The 18,473-nt window shown below is 37.4% G+C and overlaps 1 protein-coding gene across 4 annotated transcripts in view; it reads right to left on the bottom strand.

Annotated features, from left to right (window-relative positions):
* The window catches only part of LCLAT1 (lysocardiolipin acyltransferase 1), a 223,890-nt gene that overhangs the window by 106,407 nt on the left and 99,010 nt on the right, over nucleotides 1–18,473 (bottom strand). For all 4 annotated transcript variants that reach the window (XM_004451066.5, XM_004451068.5, XM_004451067.5 and 1 more), the window contains one exon: nucleotides 11,126–11,324. In XM_004451066.5, the coding sequence (XP_004451123.1) occupies nucleotides 11,126–11,324 (199 nt within the window). The remainder of the gene's footprint in view (nucleotides 1–11,125; nucleotides 11,325–18,473) is intronic.

The raw sequence follows: 18,473 nt of genomic DNA, 5'->3' as shown, positions 1-18,473 counted from the left end.
GAGTCCTTAAAACTAAATTTTACTGCATAGGTTTCTTCTCATATAAACCATAGATGATAATCTGTAGGTTTTATCTCTGTAGTCTGATGTGGAAGGCTGTCAGAACAGCTTCAGCAGTTTGTAAACTGGTCTCCGTGATGGAAGTTAAGCTATCTTGCTTCTGATTTTCTTTGCTGTCTCTGCTGTGCCGCAGATACTTCCAAAGGGCCCACAGCCACCTAATCTGCAAGGCTGGCCCTTTACTGTCTAATTATCTCTGCCCTGGGCTTGCCACTTTCTCTAAAGACCACCTGACTTGGTAGGTGTCCAGACCCCTCGCTGTCCCTCTGTCTCCTAGACCTCCAGTATTAGCAAGTGTTGGTGATGTTGTGGAGGAACTTAATCTCATACACTCCTTGCCATCTTCAAGACCCTACAGTCTCTGCCTCTAGGCAATAAGCTCTGAATCCAGAGTCTCACAATAAAACATCTTAATTTAAAAAGTTATATAAATGTAAATGAAAGTTCCTAAATAAATAAAATATGGACTTATGCAAGCCTTTTAAAAGAGTATATAATACATTAAACAAGAACATTTACTGTTTCCTGGATCCTACATAAGACATGTTTGCCAATTAAGTGAATATCCTATAGAAAAAATATTTATACTGTGTATAAAGTCAAATGGATACCAATCTAGAGAATGAAAACATGAAATATATATTCTATATATATGTGGAGTTATATCAAATGTGGACAGATCTTTTGAAATCTTGACATTGTATAGTAATGAGACTATCTTTTTTACATTCAGAATTCATTGAGTTTTCATATGTCAAGTTTTTAACATTTATTTTAATTAATTTATTGAAGTATATCACTCATACATAAACATACATAAACAATGAGCATAATAGTTGTGAACTTACAAAACAATCATTTATATATCATACAGGACTCTGATAACTCACCCTACGACCAATAACTTGCATTGTTATTAAACCTTTTTAACTAATGATTAAAGAGCATTGTCAAAATATTACTACTAAGCAAAGTATTTTTCCTCCAACCCACCCTATTATCTTTATATCATTATATATGAACATACATAAATAATTAAGTATATAAAGTTGTGAACTTACAAAGCAAACATGCATAACATCATACATGGATCCCATTCATCTCCACCAACACCTTGCATTATTATGAGATATTTGTTACAAATTACAAAAGAATATTGTCAAAAGCTTACATCTACTCATAGTCTTTATGTTACATTTGTTGTGTTTTTTCCCCCAACACACCCTATTATTATTTTTTAAATATATTTTTTATGACAGAAGTTGTAAACTTATAAAACAACCATGCACATGTGCTGAATTCCCAAACAACACACCTCAATTAACACACCACACTGTGGTGGAACATTTGCTACAGGTAAGATAATATCATCTGATTGTTACCATGTCCATAGTATACATTTGGCTTACATTTTCCATACTGCTTCCTTATCAACACATTACATCTTTTGCACAAATGCAAGAATAGTGTATTATTACTGCTAACCACAGTCCATAGGTCACTCCAGTTGGATTTTTCCCATGCTTCTCCACATTCCCAACACCCTGCAGTAGTGATGTACATTTGCTCTAGCTCACAACGGACACACTTGCATCTGTACTATCAACCACAATTCTCATCTACCTCTTGGTTTACTGTGCTATCCACTTCTTAGATTATTCTCTAGCATTCTGTCAATTGGCATTTACATCCCTAGACTCCATTTTCAACCACATCCCCATTTATAACTAGTTGTTACTCACTATGTGTTACCATCCACTCTATACATTTCCACACTTTTGCAGTAAAGCTAATTAAAACTTCTATATACATTAAACATTAGTAGTTCATCTCAGTCCTCCTCTTAAGTCCTTTAAGAACCCATCACCTACCACCAGGTCTTGAAGATGTTTTCTTACAATTTCTTCTAGAAGTTTTATGGTTCTTGCTTTTATTTTTAGGTTTTTTATCCATTTTGAGTTAATTTTTGGATAAGGTATGAGATAGGGGTCCTCTTTCCTTCTTTCAGCTATGAATATCTAATTCTTTCAGCACCATTTGTTGAATGGACTTTTCTGCCCGAGCAGTGTGGGTTTGAGAGGCTAGTCAAAAATGACTTGCCCATACATGTGAGGGTCTGTTTCTGAACCATAAATTCAGTTACATTGGTCTATGTGTCTGTCTTTATACCAGTACCCCGCTGTTTTTACCACTATAGTTAGGTAATATGATTTAAAGTTTGGAGATAAGGGTGAGCTTTTCCTTTTTATGATGTTTCCAGCTATTGAGGACCCCTTACCCTTCCAAATAAATTTGATGATTGTATTTTCTTTTTTTTTTTTTTAAATGCTGGTGGAATTTTTATCGGGATTTCATTGTATATTATTTTGAGTAGAATTAACATCTTAATGATATTTAGTCTTCCAATCCATGAGCATGGAATGTTCTTCCACTTATTTAGGCCTTTTTTTCATTTCTTTTAACACTGACTTACAGTTTTCTGTATACAAGTGCTTTACATCATTGGTTAAGTTTATTCCTATTTGAGTTTTATCTGTCATATTTTATTTTCACCACTCTTTTGACACTTTTAGTTACTTTTATTGATATAATCTTCATTTCTAGACTCTCTTCCAGGCTTCTCTCTCCTGTCTTTTCTTTTCAGGCTCTAGCACACCCTTTAGTATTTCCTGAAAATCTGGTCTCTTGCTCAGAAATTCTCTCTGTTTCTGTTTATTTCTGAATATTCTAACCTCATCCTCATTTTTGAAAGACAGGCTTACTGGATATAAGATTCTTGGCTGGAAGTCTTTCTTTTGTAGTATCTTAAATATGTCAGACCACTGTCTTCTTGCCTCCATGGTTTCTGGTGAGAAATCAGCACTTAATCTTATTGAGTATCCCTTATATGTTATGCATTGCTTTACTCTTGCTATTTTCAGAATTCTCTCTTTGTCACTGGCATCTGACATTCTGATGAGCATGTGTCTCAGACTTGGTCTATTCGGATTTTCTTGGATGGGAGTATGTTGTACTTCTTGGACGTGGATATCTATGTCCTTCAATAGGGTTGGGAAATTTTCTACCATTATTTCTTCAAATATTCTTCTGCCCTTCTCTCTTCTCCTTCTGGGACACCCATGACACATATGTTTGCACACTTTCTGCAGTCATTTTAAATCCTGAGACCTTGTTCAATTTTTCCATTCTTTTCTTCAACTGTTCTTTTGTATGTTCATTTTCAGAGGCTATTTCTTCAAGCTCACCAATCCTTTCTTCTACCTCCTCAAATCTGATATTATATGATTGCAATGTTTTTTTAATTTCATTGATTGCACCTTTCAGTCCCATAAGATCTGCTATTTTTCTATGTATGCTTTCAAATTCTTCTTTGTGCTCACCCAGTGCAGTTTTTCTCTTTAGTTTAGGGCTTTCTGCCCTTTCTCCCTTGCTGCTTGTGCAGTAGGAGTCAAGCATGTAATTGGTGCTGTAAGCTGTGGCACTTCAAGCTGCCCTCATTGCACCAGGGACCAAAGAAGATTCCCCCAACTTTCTCTTTTGCCAGGGGTAGGGACAGAGGCACAGCTGTGTGGAATAATCCAAGTCATGCAGGCCTAGACTATAGTTGCCCAGAGAGACTGATGAAGCTTCATGCCCCTTTTTCCCCTGCATGGGGAGGGGATGGAGCTGCAGGTGTGGGCAGCAATCTATGCAGTGCAGGTCCAAGATGACTGCAGTTGACCCGGCAGACTTCCAATTTTCAGTCTGTGCCTCCCAAAGGAACCTGCAGTTACCTGGAGAGGCTGGTACAGGGCCCGCCAGCCTCCTCCCTGCCAGAGGCAGGCTGAAGCCTAGTCTAGGGCTACAGGGTAATCTGGGTGAAAGAAACTGGTTTCTATCGTCACTGTGATTTATGGTTCATCTGGCTTCCCCTCATGCTGGGGGCTGAGGAAAAATGGCAGCCGCTGGCCTCTTTCTGACTTGGGCAGATTCACACCCCAGCTATTCCCAGGGTTATGTCTTAGCCAGCCAAGTCTACCAATCAGTAGCTGAAATCGGCAGACAACCATCTCCTCCTCCCCTGTTTTTGGGAAATGGAGCTCCTAATTCCAGCTACAGAATTACTCATGGGGTGGCTCTTGCCACCAGAGTAGGATAATCACTGGCCTCCAAGGCTTGGCCAATGATTTCCCGGAATGGCTGCTACAGGTCCTGCAGCTTCCTCCATGCTGGGGCCTAGGCTAGAGGTGCAATCTGATCTGGATGAAAAGAAGCCAGTCCCCACCAGCACTGGGATTTTCAGTCTGCCTCGCTTCCCTTCATGCCAGGTGGAGAGTTAAGATGATGGCTCCTGGTCTCTTTCTGACTTGGACAGACTCAAACTTGAGCTGTTCTTAGGATTATACTTTAGCCTGTTGAGCTTACTCATTAGTAGCTAAAGTTGGTGCCCAACCATCTCTTCCTCCCCTATTTTTGGGAAGTGGAGCTTTCAATTCCAGTCACAGAACAGCTCCCGAGGAAGCTTGTGCCTCCGGTGGAGGATGGGCACCGACCTCCATGTGTAGAACACTCTACTTACGAATCTTCTCTGCTGATGGGCAGTCTCCTCCTTCCATTCCTTCAAGGATGTTGCAGGATGCTCTTCTGGCCTCCTGGAACCCCCAAACAAGTGCTTCAGCTAACTCCAGATAGCTCTGGGTGTTTACTAACTGCCCTGCAGCAGGAGCTGACTCCAGGACCTCCTTATTCCACAGCCATCTTGCTATTTTGTCCCACATGCAGGCTTTAAATCTTTATTTTACCAGATCACTTACAGTTTAATTTGCTTTCTTAAAAACCACATAGCCCATTCATTGTGTAATTATTCAAACTTATTCAAGGTAAAGTAACTAGGTTTCGTGGAAGATCAAAATGAAAGAAAGGAAAGAACAAGACAGTTCACTTTCCTGTTTCTGACTGAGATTTCTCAAACTTTTAATTGGGGTAAACAGTAAACCAGTGGCTAAGATGATGATGCTAGGAGATTTTCTGAATGATTTGTGTCTGACATATCTATTGAAGAATTGCCAAACATAAAAGGAATATGACATTTTATACCCAAGAATTATTTTTTAAATTATACAAAATAGTGAAGAGTCCATTTCTGGTCAAAATCCTTTTTCTGGCCTATAGACTCTTCATGCCAACAGACTGTTGGGACTTGAAGATGCCAAGGAGTATATGAGATCCAGTTCCTCCACAACATCACCAACACTTGCTAATACTGGAGGTCTGGGAGACAGAAGAGCATAAAAACTCATAGTGTGTCCCGGGGGACTGCCAGTCGACCAAGATGGCAGCCTAAGATGCTCCAGAGTGCCATTTCCCCACAGAACTTTTGAATAACTAACAAAAATTACCAGAGCTCTCTCCCTCAAAGCTCTGGAAAACAGTTAAAGGTTGTAGTCTGAGCAAGTGCCAAATCAAAACACAGCTAGGGAAGCAGATGTGGCTTAAGCAGTTGGGTTCCCATCTACCATATAGGATGGTCCAGGGTTTAATACCCAGGGCCTCCTGGTGAAGGCAAGCTGGCCCATGTGGCAAGCTGGCCAACATGAAGTGCTGGCCTGCACAGAATGCTGGCAGGTGCAAGAGTGCTGCCCAAGGCGGAGTGCTGCCCCAACAGGAGTGCTGGCCCACGCTGAGAGCTGACGTAGCAAGATGATGCAACAAAAAGGGACACAGAGGAGAGAATCAGCAGACCAGGGAGTTGAGGTGGTGCAAGAGAATGATCACCTCTCTCCCACTCCGGAAGGTCCCAGAATTGGTTCCTGAGCTGCCTAATGAGAATACAAGCAGACACAGAAGAACACACAGTGAATGGACACAGAGAGCAGACAATGGAGGGAGGGGGAAGGAATAAATAAAATCTTTTTAAAAAAATTAAAAAAAAAACAGCTATAAGAACAGTATAAGTCTAGGGCGTCCTTGCTGGCTTTTACCTCACCCCCTCCCCAGACAGTGCTACCAATGTGGGTCCCTGTCCCTAGGAACACCCACAGACATAATGGGGTATCTGTATGTGGGTGCCAATCTATTGGGTGGAAGCCTGAAAGACAAAACAAGGAAATTCTTCTGTGGCTTGACCATGCGGAACTTACCATGATGGAAAAAGGACCTCACAGACAGCTAAAGCAGTGTTAAGAAACAATTCAGTCTAAGTCTCCTTGGGCAAAGGATTAGCAGCTTTAGTACATATAACAGAGCACCCAGTAGGGGGAGAAAATATATTTTATAGGGAGCAGATGGGGCATTTGGGTTCCTGTAACTGGGGAATTACTAAGGTGACAAATGAGCACAAGCACAAGATGAAGGCATAGAAAACATGGCATGGACTCTACACTTCACTTTATATAATTTTATGATTTCCAAAGAAGCTAAGAGAAAAAAGGAGAACAAGTATGTATTCATAGCATTTGTTTCATTAACCTTCTTATTTATCATTTCTGATTTTTTTTCATTTGATCTTACGGATTTGCATTACTATCTATAGTACAATTCCTTAGTAGTCTATTTCCTTAACTCAAATAAATTTGATCCCAACCACCTCCTTTGTGCTATTATTTATATTACATTTCCATATGTTATGGGCCCAGCAACAATCCATTTTATAAATAATGTTTTATATAATTGCTTTCTAAACCAGTTAAGAAAGAGACAAAATATGTATTCATATTGTCTTTTATAATTACATAATTGCCTTTCCCAGTGCTTCCACTAGTGCAAGGTTTCAAAAATTTTGCTTCCTCTATACCTTTTTTCAGTGAGGCAGACTAGCTTAGGGAATGAAAAGACGAATCTGGGACCTGGCAGAAATACATGGCCTTGGAATTCCACCTGGAAATCCTCTGAAAGAAAGACTCCCACCAGAAAGCAGCTGGAAGAACCCATGAGCATTTTCCTTGATCCTCCCAGACCAAGAAAAAGCCCCAGATATTCTCAAGGGGGCCTTATCATTATCATTCACTCCCCCCCCCCTACAGAATTTACAGGTGGGGTAATCAATCAAAAAAGCAAACAACTGGGACCCCTCCCCTGAGCATTAGCAAGTGAGAGGAATAATTGATGGTTTAAAAATAAAGTGCAGCAGTTACATCATCCCTTTTTTTCCTTCTCTGCCTGGACCAGCTCACAAGTATACCTGGGAACTCATAATCTGTTATTTTCTCCTCTTCTCTCATTTCCTTAATAAACTACCAGCCTAACTAAACCATCATGTTCTTAATTTCTTTTATGTAACATAGCCAAGAACCTAGAGGAAATCCAGCAATCTCAGGAAGCTAATGGAAGAAATGCCTTACCAAAACTAGTGATGGGATACAGAACACAGAAGATCAAACACAGGAAAAAGGAAATGAAATTTCCAGAATAATGATGAAGGGAGACTGCAGTATCACAACACTGCACGAGGGAGAGGACAAACAGTCCAAATGGAAGCAATGCAACTCAAGAGATAAGCAGGTTAAGAGATGTCCTCATCGTGTCCCCTCTGCTTGTAACATCTTTTTAACCATATTAAACAAAAGCTCCCCCTGAAAAGGAGTAAACAATAAAAGAAAACAACTTGAAAACAAGAGGGAAAAAAATGCAACTTTGAAATAAAGCAAATAGAATTCCACAAAGGCATCAAAGGAATTTCTAGCATGCTAGAGAGGCAAATAACAAAGAGAGAAGTAGAATGGGGGCTTCTAGAAGGAATGTTTAAAAACAAAAAAAAAAGAGTCAGAACAGAATGACTTGAAGTGACTGACCTTGAGAAAAAAATGGTCTGAAAGTTTATTTCAAAGTATAGAAAAATTATCAATGGATCCACCCACCTACCCCCTCCTCACCTCACATCACCTCACACCACCCCACCAAAAAAAAACACCCACCACAAAAGCTAATTTAAAGGAAATCACTCATAAGCATTGATTTTAAGAAAAACACAATTAGAAAGGAAATAATCATAATATACCACAAAGCTTATCTGTGAGTAATATTTACTAGGCCATAATATAAATACTGACCAATGATCTGACAAAAAATTATGCACATAATGGGACACTGTAAGTGGGAGAGGAGGACAGTACAAAGGAGGTAATGGGGAAAGAGAACTAAACTCTTATTATATGACTATAAGTCAATACATAATGCCTAACGTGACAAGTCAGGGGGAAGAAAAAGAGTACACAAAAGAGTCACAGCTGCTACAGTTGAGGAAAGAGACAAGGGTTCTAGAGTGGGTAGACCAGGGAACTACAACTTTTTGTTAAAAGAATTTTAGTACTATTTCACTTTTTAAAATTAGATGTATACATTATTTAGATAAAATAAAAACAAATTTCAAAAGGTGTAAATCTAGAAGCAATCCTAATAAATAAATAAATTTACATATCAAAGACAAGGACTCCAACTAGATTAAAATAGAAGTGCTCACACACACGCACACACACATACTCTAGCTCTGTGCCGGGTATCTAAACTATAAGGGAAGAGAAACACCAATAAAAACAGAAAATACTTCTTCCTCCCAACTACTGAGCTCTGTCTTCCAATAGGCCTCCTACAGTAAGCAAGACTTGATACTCTGCCCTCATTTAGAACAGAGATAGAAAGGTGATATTTATTGGGATGCCCTTCACAGACTTTAGGCTTTGGTGTACTGGCCCAAGAACACTGAGGAATAAAAACAAAAAGTAGAATTTCAGGGAGTATAATTTATATATGGAGAGGTTTTGGTGAGATCCAGGCATTATAATGACACTTGCATCTTAGTGTGTTTATTTACCATAAAGATAAAAAATGAATATTGACAGAATTGGAAAGAGAAAATGACAAATTTAAGTGAAAATATGAGATTGTAACTACACTTTCTTGAGCAACAAGTAAACCAATTAGATAAGGAGACTAAAACAAAATGGAAGAGTGAAAAAGATTTGAAGAACATAACTAAGAGTATGATACATATATACATACAGAGAACCCTGTACCCAGAGAGAAAACATTATTTTGGGGAACACGTGTACTAGTCACAAAAATGATCATATAATAAACCACAAGGAAGTCTTAGAAAATTCGAAAGTATCAATTACATATAAGTCATGTTCTTTGACAATTCAATTATATTTAAAATCAACAATAAAGATAAATTTTTAATAGTCAGAAGTTAAATATTTGGAATAGTTCCTTCGCAGTAGAAGCAGAATCCTAAATAGTTCCTAAGTCCAAAAACAGATAAGAAATATATATTAAAATAAGCTGGAGAACTCAATGAGAGTAAAATATACTGCATAACAAAATTTATGAAATAAAACTGATGAAGAACTTAAAAAATGTAGAAATCTTGGGGATTTCTTAATGAGAATAAGACTGATAATGAGCTTAGCACATAACTCAAGAAATTAGAAGAAAGCATTACAGAGTAAACCCAAATAAAGAGAAAGGAAAAACATATAGGTGAAAGCAGAAATTAATGAAAAAGAAAAGGAACATAAAAAAGAGAATATAAAAAAAGACAAAGCTGGTTCTTTGAAAAGACAAATCTCTGGGAAGACTGATTTTTTTGAAGATAAAATTAAACTATAGTTAGAATGAAAAGGGGGAAATAACTACAGATTTAGAAGAAATCTAAAAATCCTAAGAAAATACCATGAACTTTATGCCAATATATTTGAAAACTTGGATGAAACAGATAAATTACAAATTTTACTCAGGAAGAAGCAGAAAATTTACAGAGACCAAAACCTATTACAGAAAACTTAAGTAGAAATCAAATATTGGGTTATGCTATATATTGTAGACAACTCTCCCAGTAACAGTAGTAAGTGTAGTAGGTTAGCTGGCTAATTCAAACACTAATGGCATTCTCCCTTGCTGCCTCCCATGACAAGGCCAGAAAGCAGAGTAAGCATTTTTCTAGCTGCTCCTATTAAGCCAGAGCAGTGCCATTAAATGAAGAAGACAAAAGAGGTTTCCTAGGGTGGGACAGAGGGGATGGAGCTGGTAGAGTTCTTGCTTTCTGTTAAAGGGACAGACATGTTTGGTACAGACCTTCTTCCTTCTCCCAGAATTGAAGCACCTGTGATGGATGGATGGAATTACAGCAACCATCTTATAAAGAGGAGATAAAAGCCAAGATATTTGCAAGGCTATTGGTCCTGACATTACTGAATTACCTACCACTGGATATTTTTTTATTTGAGAAAATTTGTATGAGACACTATAGTCAAATTTCCTCTCAACATACCTGTATCACTAAATCCAACAGCATTCTTAACTGACACAGATGCAATCTTTGAAAATGACTGACCAAAATAAATGGTAGTACAATTAGGCCTAAAACAAATTTTTGCTATGGTTTCAGTAAATAGTGCTTGTTAAGTCTTTGTCACTTTATACAATGCTCTGAATGAAGCATTTAGGTCTGCCAATAATTGAGAGTTCATAATCACAGAATAGGGATCACTATTCTTATTTACTTAGAGTATGCCATGCTCATTCAGAGTGCCCCAAAATATTGGATATTATTAAATTTACTGAATAATACAGGGAAATCCCTCTAAGATACATATATTAAAACAAGTAAAAAAAAAAAAAAAAAAGGTATAGATTAGGGAAGTTCAGAAAATACCAGCACCTACTATAATGTTTACATTCAATAAATGTTCAATTAATACTTATTAAATGAATATGAATTTGTCAATTTATTTCAAGTACCTTATGGGCACAAATCAGTTTCTGGCAGGAATTACCACAATCATGCCATGCCATAAAAAGTTCATATCCTTCAAAGTGCTGGTCCCTCAGGAACCCTGTCTACCTCCTGAAGAATATGTTATTCTCACTTTTAATGAGGGATGTTTCAAAACAGAGATTAAAATAAAGCCATTAGTTATGATCCACTACAGAAAAAAGAAACTGGTGATTGTTTTTAGAATAATAAGGGAAAAATGAGAAAGGCTTTAATACTTACGTGGAGCTTACAAAGATATTCTGTAGAGTATTAGGGTAGTCATATCACACATAAAATGAGTGAACCACTTAAAATAATTTGTGAATAGCTTACCAAATCCAGGAACACTTTTGAGACTGGCTTTGAGACAAATTTTCTCCAATCTGAGGTAGCTATATCTCATCAGACAATTCCACAGGAACATCCAATCCATTCTTGTCCGATGGTTCATGATAATGACACTTCTTTCTCCAGGAACAAATGCATCACCTGTTATAATCACTTTTACACCAAACATGGTCTCTAGCAATGCCTAAGGAAAAAACAATATAAATAAAGTTATGAGCTCCTATAAGTAAATCTTATCATGTCCTATACTTCTTAGGATTTCCAGTAAATAAATCAAAAGCATAGTGCTTCTTATGAGTCTTACTTCTATAGTAAGTCAGGAAAAAAGAGGTTAATCTAGAACAATAAGAAGGAATTGTATATGTTTTTAGTTCTACTATTTTAAGTGTCTGACAGTTGTGTAATGAATATAATACATAGCTTTTCTTGAAATCTTCAAGATGTGTTACAGTAAGGTTAAAAAGGAAAATAAGATTTAAAAGGTATACAGCAGAATTCTACTGTATAATTTAACAATGTAGATATATAAAAATGTCACATTTCTTTCTTGAAAGGATAAGCCAAAAAACTTAATACTAAAGGTAGGACTGCGGGAACAGAAAGTCAAACTTACTGTTTTATACTTTTCTGTCCTATGATCTTCTTAAAAAATACAATCTTAACAATAGATAAAATAGAAATGAATTATAGGTTTCCTAAACTGCTGCAGCCCCAGCACCTACAACAGCGACAGGAACACAGAAAATGCTCAAATACTTGCTGAGTTTGCTTTGGTAACTTTTCTGATGGCCAGGCATATCATATATATGGATTACTGAGAAGAAAACTATTTTGTAGACTGGAGTTTTTAAAAGTAAAGCAAGAGATAATAAGAAAATTTAGTTAATTTCAATCCCATGTTTAAACTCTGCTTTCTAAATACGATATTTTTCCATTTTTGTAAAGAATGAAATGTAGAATACACTTTGCTTAATTGGTAGAAAGAAAAAGTTCATTATTAATTATGTGTTGAAAAGGGCTAAAAGGTCTTAAGCCTATAAACCCAAAATTCCAACTCAACACTTAAAGTAGAATTTATAATGTATATTTCTTTTTTTTTTAATTAAAATTATTTTTACGAATTACATTCAAAAAATACGAGGTCCCAATCAACCCCACCGCCCCTACCCCCCACTCCCCCCACAGCAACACTCTCTCCCATCATCGTGAGACATCCATTGCACCCAGTAAGTACATCTCTGAACATCACTGCACCCCGTAGTCAATGGTCCACATCATAGCCCACACTCTCCCCCGTTCCATCCAGTGGGCCCTGGGGGGGTCTACAATGTCCTGTAATTGTCCGTGAAGCACCACCCAGGACAACTCCACGTCCCGAAAATGCCTCCACATCTCATTATAATGTATATTTCTATGGGTCCCAAAACAATCTTTCACTCATCGCTATGGAAAATATCAAAATAAAAAATCCTAGACTGTTTATCCAGGAAGCATCTCAAATGGCTTTCTCTCCCTTGCCATCCAGTGCTGTATCAGAATGTGCTAGAAAGTTATACAGGCTATATAGTACTATTTATTTCCTCCAAGTATTGATTATGGGTGAAAAAACAAAGATGAGAAGTTCTTCTCATGGCCACAGATTATCAGTTTTGCCATCAGACCCCTTGCTCTCATTCATCATTCCGGTGGATCTTTATTTAGTCTGAGGAAAGAAAAATCCCATGACATTGTTCATCTCCAAATCTGCTTTGGCTTCTCAGGCTCAGTTTAGACCTGGCTCCCCAAAACCTTAACTATTTAAGGCTTTGCCACTCCAAGTCATCTATCAAACACTGAGCATCTCCTTTCCTAAGAGTAGAAGTCTAGACAGAAATTACATTCCATAATCCATGTTTATTAAACAGCTGTTTTGTTCAGCAGGCTGTGTGCTGGGTGGGGAGTTGGACGATGACTTCTAAGTTCCTAAATCATGATTTATGGTAAAAAGGACAGCACTCCAAGTAATTTTTATGATTCCAAGTAATTGCTACTAGCATTCAGACTATTAGTAAGACTCAGAATTTTGAGAAGCAAAAAGTGCCCTGGACACATGCAATGTTTGACCCTGACAGTACTGCTTATGTTGAAATAAAACGGTCCAAAAATTATATAAACAAAGATATGCACTCCCCACGCCCCATTCAAAAGGAGACCAAATGGTCGAAGGTGGTTCTAGAAGGAATTCTAAAACACAGAGATGGGTTAGACTAGATATTACAGCTATACCTTATTGAACACATAAAATGTGCTCCTTAAAAATAATAAAGCAGGAAAAATCTTGTCAATAAAAACATTTTGATGCACAAGACAAGCTAACAAAAGAGATCATTTTGTGATTGTTTCTGTGAAGCAATAATTATTTTTTTATTTTTTTAAAAAAAGACAGATTGCATAAACGTTACATAAAAAATATAGGCGATTCCCATATGCCCTATTCCCCACACCACCCCTATTTACCCACATTGACAACATCCTTCATTAGTGTGGTACATTCTTTGCAAATGATGAACATTTTGGAGCACTGCCACTAAGCATGGATTATAGTTTACACTCTTGCCCACACAATTCTGTAGGTTATGGCAAGACAGCAATAATTATTTTAAGTGCATTTACCCTAACTTTTTTTTAGTGGAAATTTTTAAATATTTGGGATTACTTAAAATAAAATACACCTACATGAGAGAAGAGAGTCCATTTTTAGATTAAATTATTTCTGAATAAAAATTATCTACTCTGTTATTCTGCCTCACAATAAAAACTCTTTTAGCCTACTTAAATAGTATGAAATAAAAAGTTACATGAAGGCACCCTAACAGTGTTTGTACATTTCTTTGAAGAGATGCTCACTATTTAAAGCTTGAAACATCAATTTTCTGTAACTAGCTAAAATGGATTCAACTTCTATAAATCCCTTAACTGAAAAACTCTCTATCTGATTTGATAAGACTAATGAATAAGACAGTGATATAAACAGCTGGGTAACAGAAGTTTTTTCAAATGTATACCAACTTAAAGAGTACAATGGTAGTTGAATGTTAACTATGTGTTAAATTCTAAAGTCAGTAAGGCAAAAATCAGGAATACCTGAAACTAAACTTGAAAATCCAATAGGAAAATGCCTCACAAAAGATCAGCACACTATCAATAAATCCAGCTCAGCCAGCACTATGTTGAACGAGATCGCTATTTTCCAGCTGACCAGCAAACATAGTTGGTGTGCATGTTGTTTAAAAAAGCATTTTCTTAGGACTATGGGAAGGTGATAGAGTAGGAAGCTTCAAGAATCAGCTGCTCCCCTAGAACAACTATTATTCAACAAGCAGAATATGTCCAAATCAACTATTTCAAAACTCCAGAGACCAGTAGAACACTGTGCAGCATCCAGGGAAAAGTGGAAGGAAGAGGCTAGTAAATTACAGTAAATACCAGTAAAATGCTCTCTGCCCAGTGGTTACCATGGCCCACTCCCCATTCTCGTGGCAAGCAGCAGTGGAGTCCAGCACCTGACCAAGCTTGTTGGTGCCAGAAAGGGACATAAAAATCCAGTTCCCCAAGGTCTGGGATGGGCATGGGCTGATTGCCAATCACTGCTTTTTTTTTTTTTTTTTTTTTTTTAAAGATTTATTTTTTGTTTATTTAATTCCCCTCCCTCCCCCGGGAGTCTGTTTTCTGTGTCTTTTTGCTGCATCTTGTTTCTTTGTCCGCTTCTGTTGTCGGCACGGGAAGTGTGTGCGGCGCCATTCCTGGGCAGGCTGCTCCCTCCTTCGTGCTGGGCGGCTCTCCTTACGGGGCGCACTCCTTACGCGTGGGGCTCCCCTCCGCGGGGGACACCCCTGTGTGGCAGTAGACGCGGGGGACACCCCTGTGTGGCACCGCACTCCTTGCGCGCAACAGCACTGCGTGCGCATGGGCCAGCTGCACACGGGTCAAGGAGGCCCGGGGCTTGAACCGGGGGCCTCCCATGTGGTAGACGGACGCCCTAACCACTGGGCCAAAGTCCGTTTCCCCCAATCACTGCTTTTGAGGAGCAACTTCAGATGGCTGGGGGCCCACCTCCCAGGGCAGTCATTGTTCCAACCCACCCCAGACAAAGGCTGCAGAGGAGACAAAGAATGTATGCTTTTCAGAGGTGCATAAGACAGTTGAAGGGCTGCATTTGCTAGGCAACTGAGGAAAGCACAGCTAAGGAGAGCTGTGGAAGAAGCTCCTAGTACTCTTCCTGGCTCCTCTCTCATTCCTTCTCCAGAGCAATTTGGAGCCATCCAGCTTCTTTTGTAGGTCCCTGGCCTTGATAGGGCTGGGAAAGAATGACTGGGGAACTCCACTCCAGTTTGCTCCTCTCCCAGAATTTGCCCCTAGGCAAAAGCAGCTTGAAATCACTAAAGCTATATAAGAAAAAACTGAGGCCAGGAAAAACACCTGTTTTAAACCCTACAGTGGAACACACAGGAAAGGGAGGCCGGTAGAGGGAACATTCAAATTCCTATACAGAGGGGAATTCCTAAAGTCACTGGTAAGCAAAAGCCCAGGACAAGACACATGCTCAGAGAAACAGGGAAGAACCTATACTTTTCATTAATCTTGGGTGGACCTTCCTGATAGGAGGGCTGACACTCAAGTAAACCTCTGTCATATCACCAGCTGGATACAAACTCAAGAAACAGACATCTCAGTATATAAATCCCAGAGTTAAAATTTTAAAATATTAAACTGTACAGTGTGCAGCAAAATGCAAAAAAAGATTAAAAGACAAAGAATAAATGATGGCCCATCCACAGGAAGGGGATAAAAATCCAGAAAACATCAACAAAAAAGACCATACTGTGGACACACAAAGCAAAGACAAAAACAAATAAATAAATAAATAACCAATTAACTTCAATAATATGCTTAAGGAGGTGAAGGAAAATACAAAGAAAGAATAAAGGATACCAGGAAAACAATAAATGAATGAGAATATCAATAAAAGAGATAGAAATTTTGAAAAGGAACCAAATGAACTAACGGAATTGAAAACCAAGATAAATGAAAAATACTCAGAAGGGTTTCAACATTAAATTGGAACTGAAAGAAGAAAGAATCAGCAAACTTGAAGACAAGACAATTGAGATTATTTGGGCTGAGAAACAGAAAGAAAATAGAATTATAAAAAGCAAGAATAGCCTAAAAGACCAATATAAGCATTATGGGGGTCTCAGAAGGGGAAGAGAGAGAGAAAAGAAGGAAATAATGACAGAAAACTTCTCAAACTTAGCAAAAGACATCAATAACACACCTAAGAAGCCCAGAGAAAACCAAAAAGGATAAACTTGAAGAAAAATCAGCCACATCATGTACTGATCAAACTGTCAAATGCAAAGGACAAGGAATTCTGAAAGCTGCAAGACAAAAGTAACATGTTATATAATAGACTCAATTAGATTAAATACTGATATTTCACCTGAAACCATGAAGGCGAGAAGGCAGTGGAATAAAATATTTAAAGTGCTTAAGGAAAACAACTATCAAACAAGAACTTTACATCTGTTGAGACTGTCTTTCAAAAATGAGGGAGAGATTAAAACATCCTCAGATAAACAAAAGCTGAGGGAGAGCATCACCACTAGACCTTTCCTATGAGCAATGTTAAAGGGAGTTCTTCAGACTGAAAGGAAAGGACACTAGACAGTGGTTCAAAGCAGCATGAAGAAATAAAGACTTCCAGCAAAGGCAGCCATTTGGGTAATTATAAATGTCAGTACTATTGTATTATATTTTTCTAATCTGTAATTCCATTTACTTGCTATAGGAGCTAAAATGCATAAATATTAATGATAAATCTATGGTTTTGGACATACAAATGTACAAAAATATAATTTGTAACAAGTGAAAAAAGGTAGGGGGATGGAAGGGTATAGGAATGGTATGTGTGTAGCTACTGAAGTCAAGTTAATATCAAAACAAATATGATTACTATGAATTTAAGTTGTTAAATTTTAATCATATGGTAACCACAAGGAAAATTTATGAAAAATGTATCCAGATAGAAAAGAGAAGGGACTCAATATGGCAGAATACAAAAAAAAAACCAAACAAATAAATATGCAAGTAGGAATTAATAGAACAATTAAAGGACAAAACGTTGTAAGACTTACAAAGACTAAATAGCAAAATGGCAGAAGAAATTCTTGCATCAGCAGTAGTGACTTTAAATGTAAATGCATCGAACTCTCCAGTCAAAAGGGAGAGACTGGCAAAATGGATAAAAAGAGCAGGACTCAACTATATTCTATTAAGAGACTCACCTTAAAGTAGGCTCAAATTCAAAGAATGGAAAATAGGTATAAATTTACACTTTTGTAGTAACTAAAGAGAGCTGGGGTATGAGATAAAATTGACTTTAAGTGAAAAACTGTTACGAGGGAGAAAACCGGTTATTATATACTGATAAAGGGGGCAATTCAACAAGAAGATATAACAATTATAAATATATATGCACATAACAGCAGAGTCTCAGAACATGTGAAACAAATCTAACAGATTTGAAGGGAGAAACTGACAGTTCTACATTAACCGTAGGAGACTTTACTATACCACTTTCAAAAGGGACAGAACATCTAGACAGTGGATCCATGAAGAAATACAAGACTTAAACAACAGTCTAAACCAACTAGACCTAATAGATCTATATAGAACACTTTTAACAACAAAAGAAAATACACATTCCTCTCAAGTGCGCAAGGATCACTCTCCAGGATAGACCATATGTTAAGTCACGCAATAAGTTTCAATGAATTAAAAAATATTGAAATCATACAATACACAATATATCTTCTCAGAAAACAACAGATCAAAGCTAGAAATCAATAACAGAGGTAGAAACAAAAAAAGTCACCAATATGTGGAAATTAAATAACATATACTTTAAAACAACCAATGAGTTAAACAAGAAATCACAAGGGAAATTAGGAAAGATCTTGAAGTGAATGAAAATGAAAATATCACATACCAAACTTATAGGATGCAGCAGAGGCAGTGCTGAGAGGGAAATTTATAACTCTAAATACTTACATTTAAAAAGAAGAAAGCTCTCAAATAACAGTCCTAGCCTTACAACTAGAGGATCTAGAAAAAGAACAAACTAAACCCAAAGTGAAGAGGAGAAAATAACAGAGATTAGAACAGAGATAAATGAAATAAAGATTTTTAAAAACTGAATATTTTAAACTTTGGTTCTTTGAAAAGAGGAATTGACAAAACTTTATGTTAGAATGTCAAAGAAAAAAAGAGATGACGCAAATAACTAAAATTAACA

Source organism: Dasypus novemcinctus, chromosome 17 (genome assembly GCF_030445035.2).
Source record: "Dasypus novemcinctus isolate mDasNov1 chromosome 17, mDasNov1.1.hap2, whole genome shotgun sequence".
In the NCBI taxonomy this organism is placed as follows: Eukaryota; Metazoa; Chordata; class Mammalia; order Cingulata; family Dasypodidae; genus Dasypus; species Dasypus novemcinctus.
The sequence above is the reverse complement of the archived record's forward strand: the minus strand, read 5'-3'. Positions and strand labels throughout refer to the sequence as shown.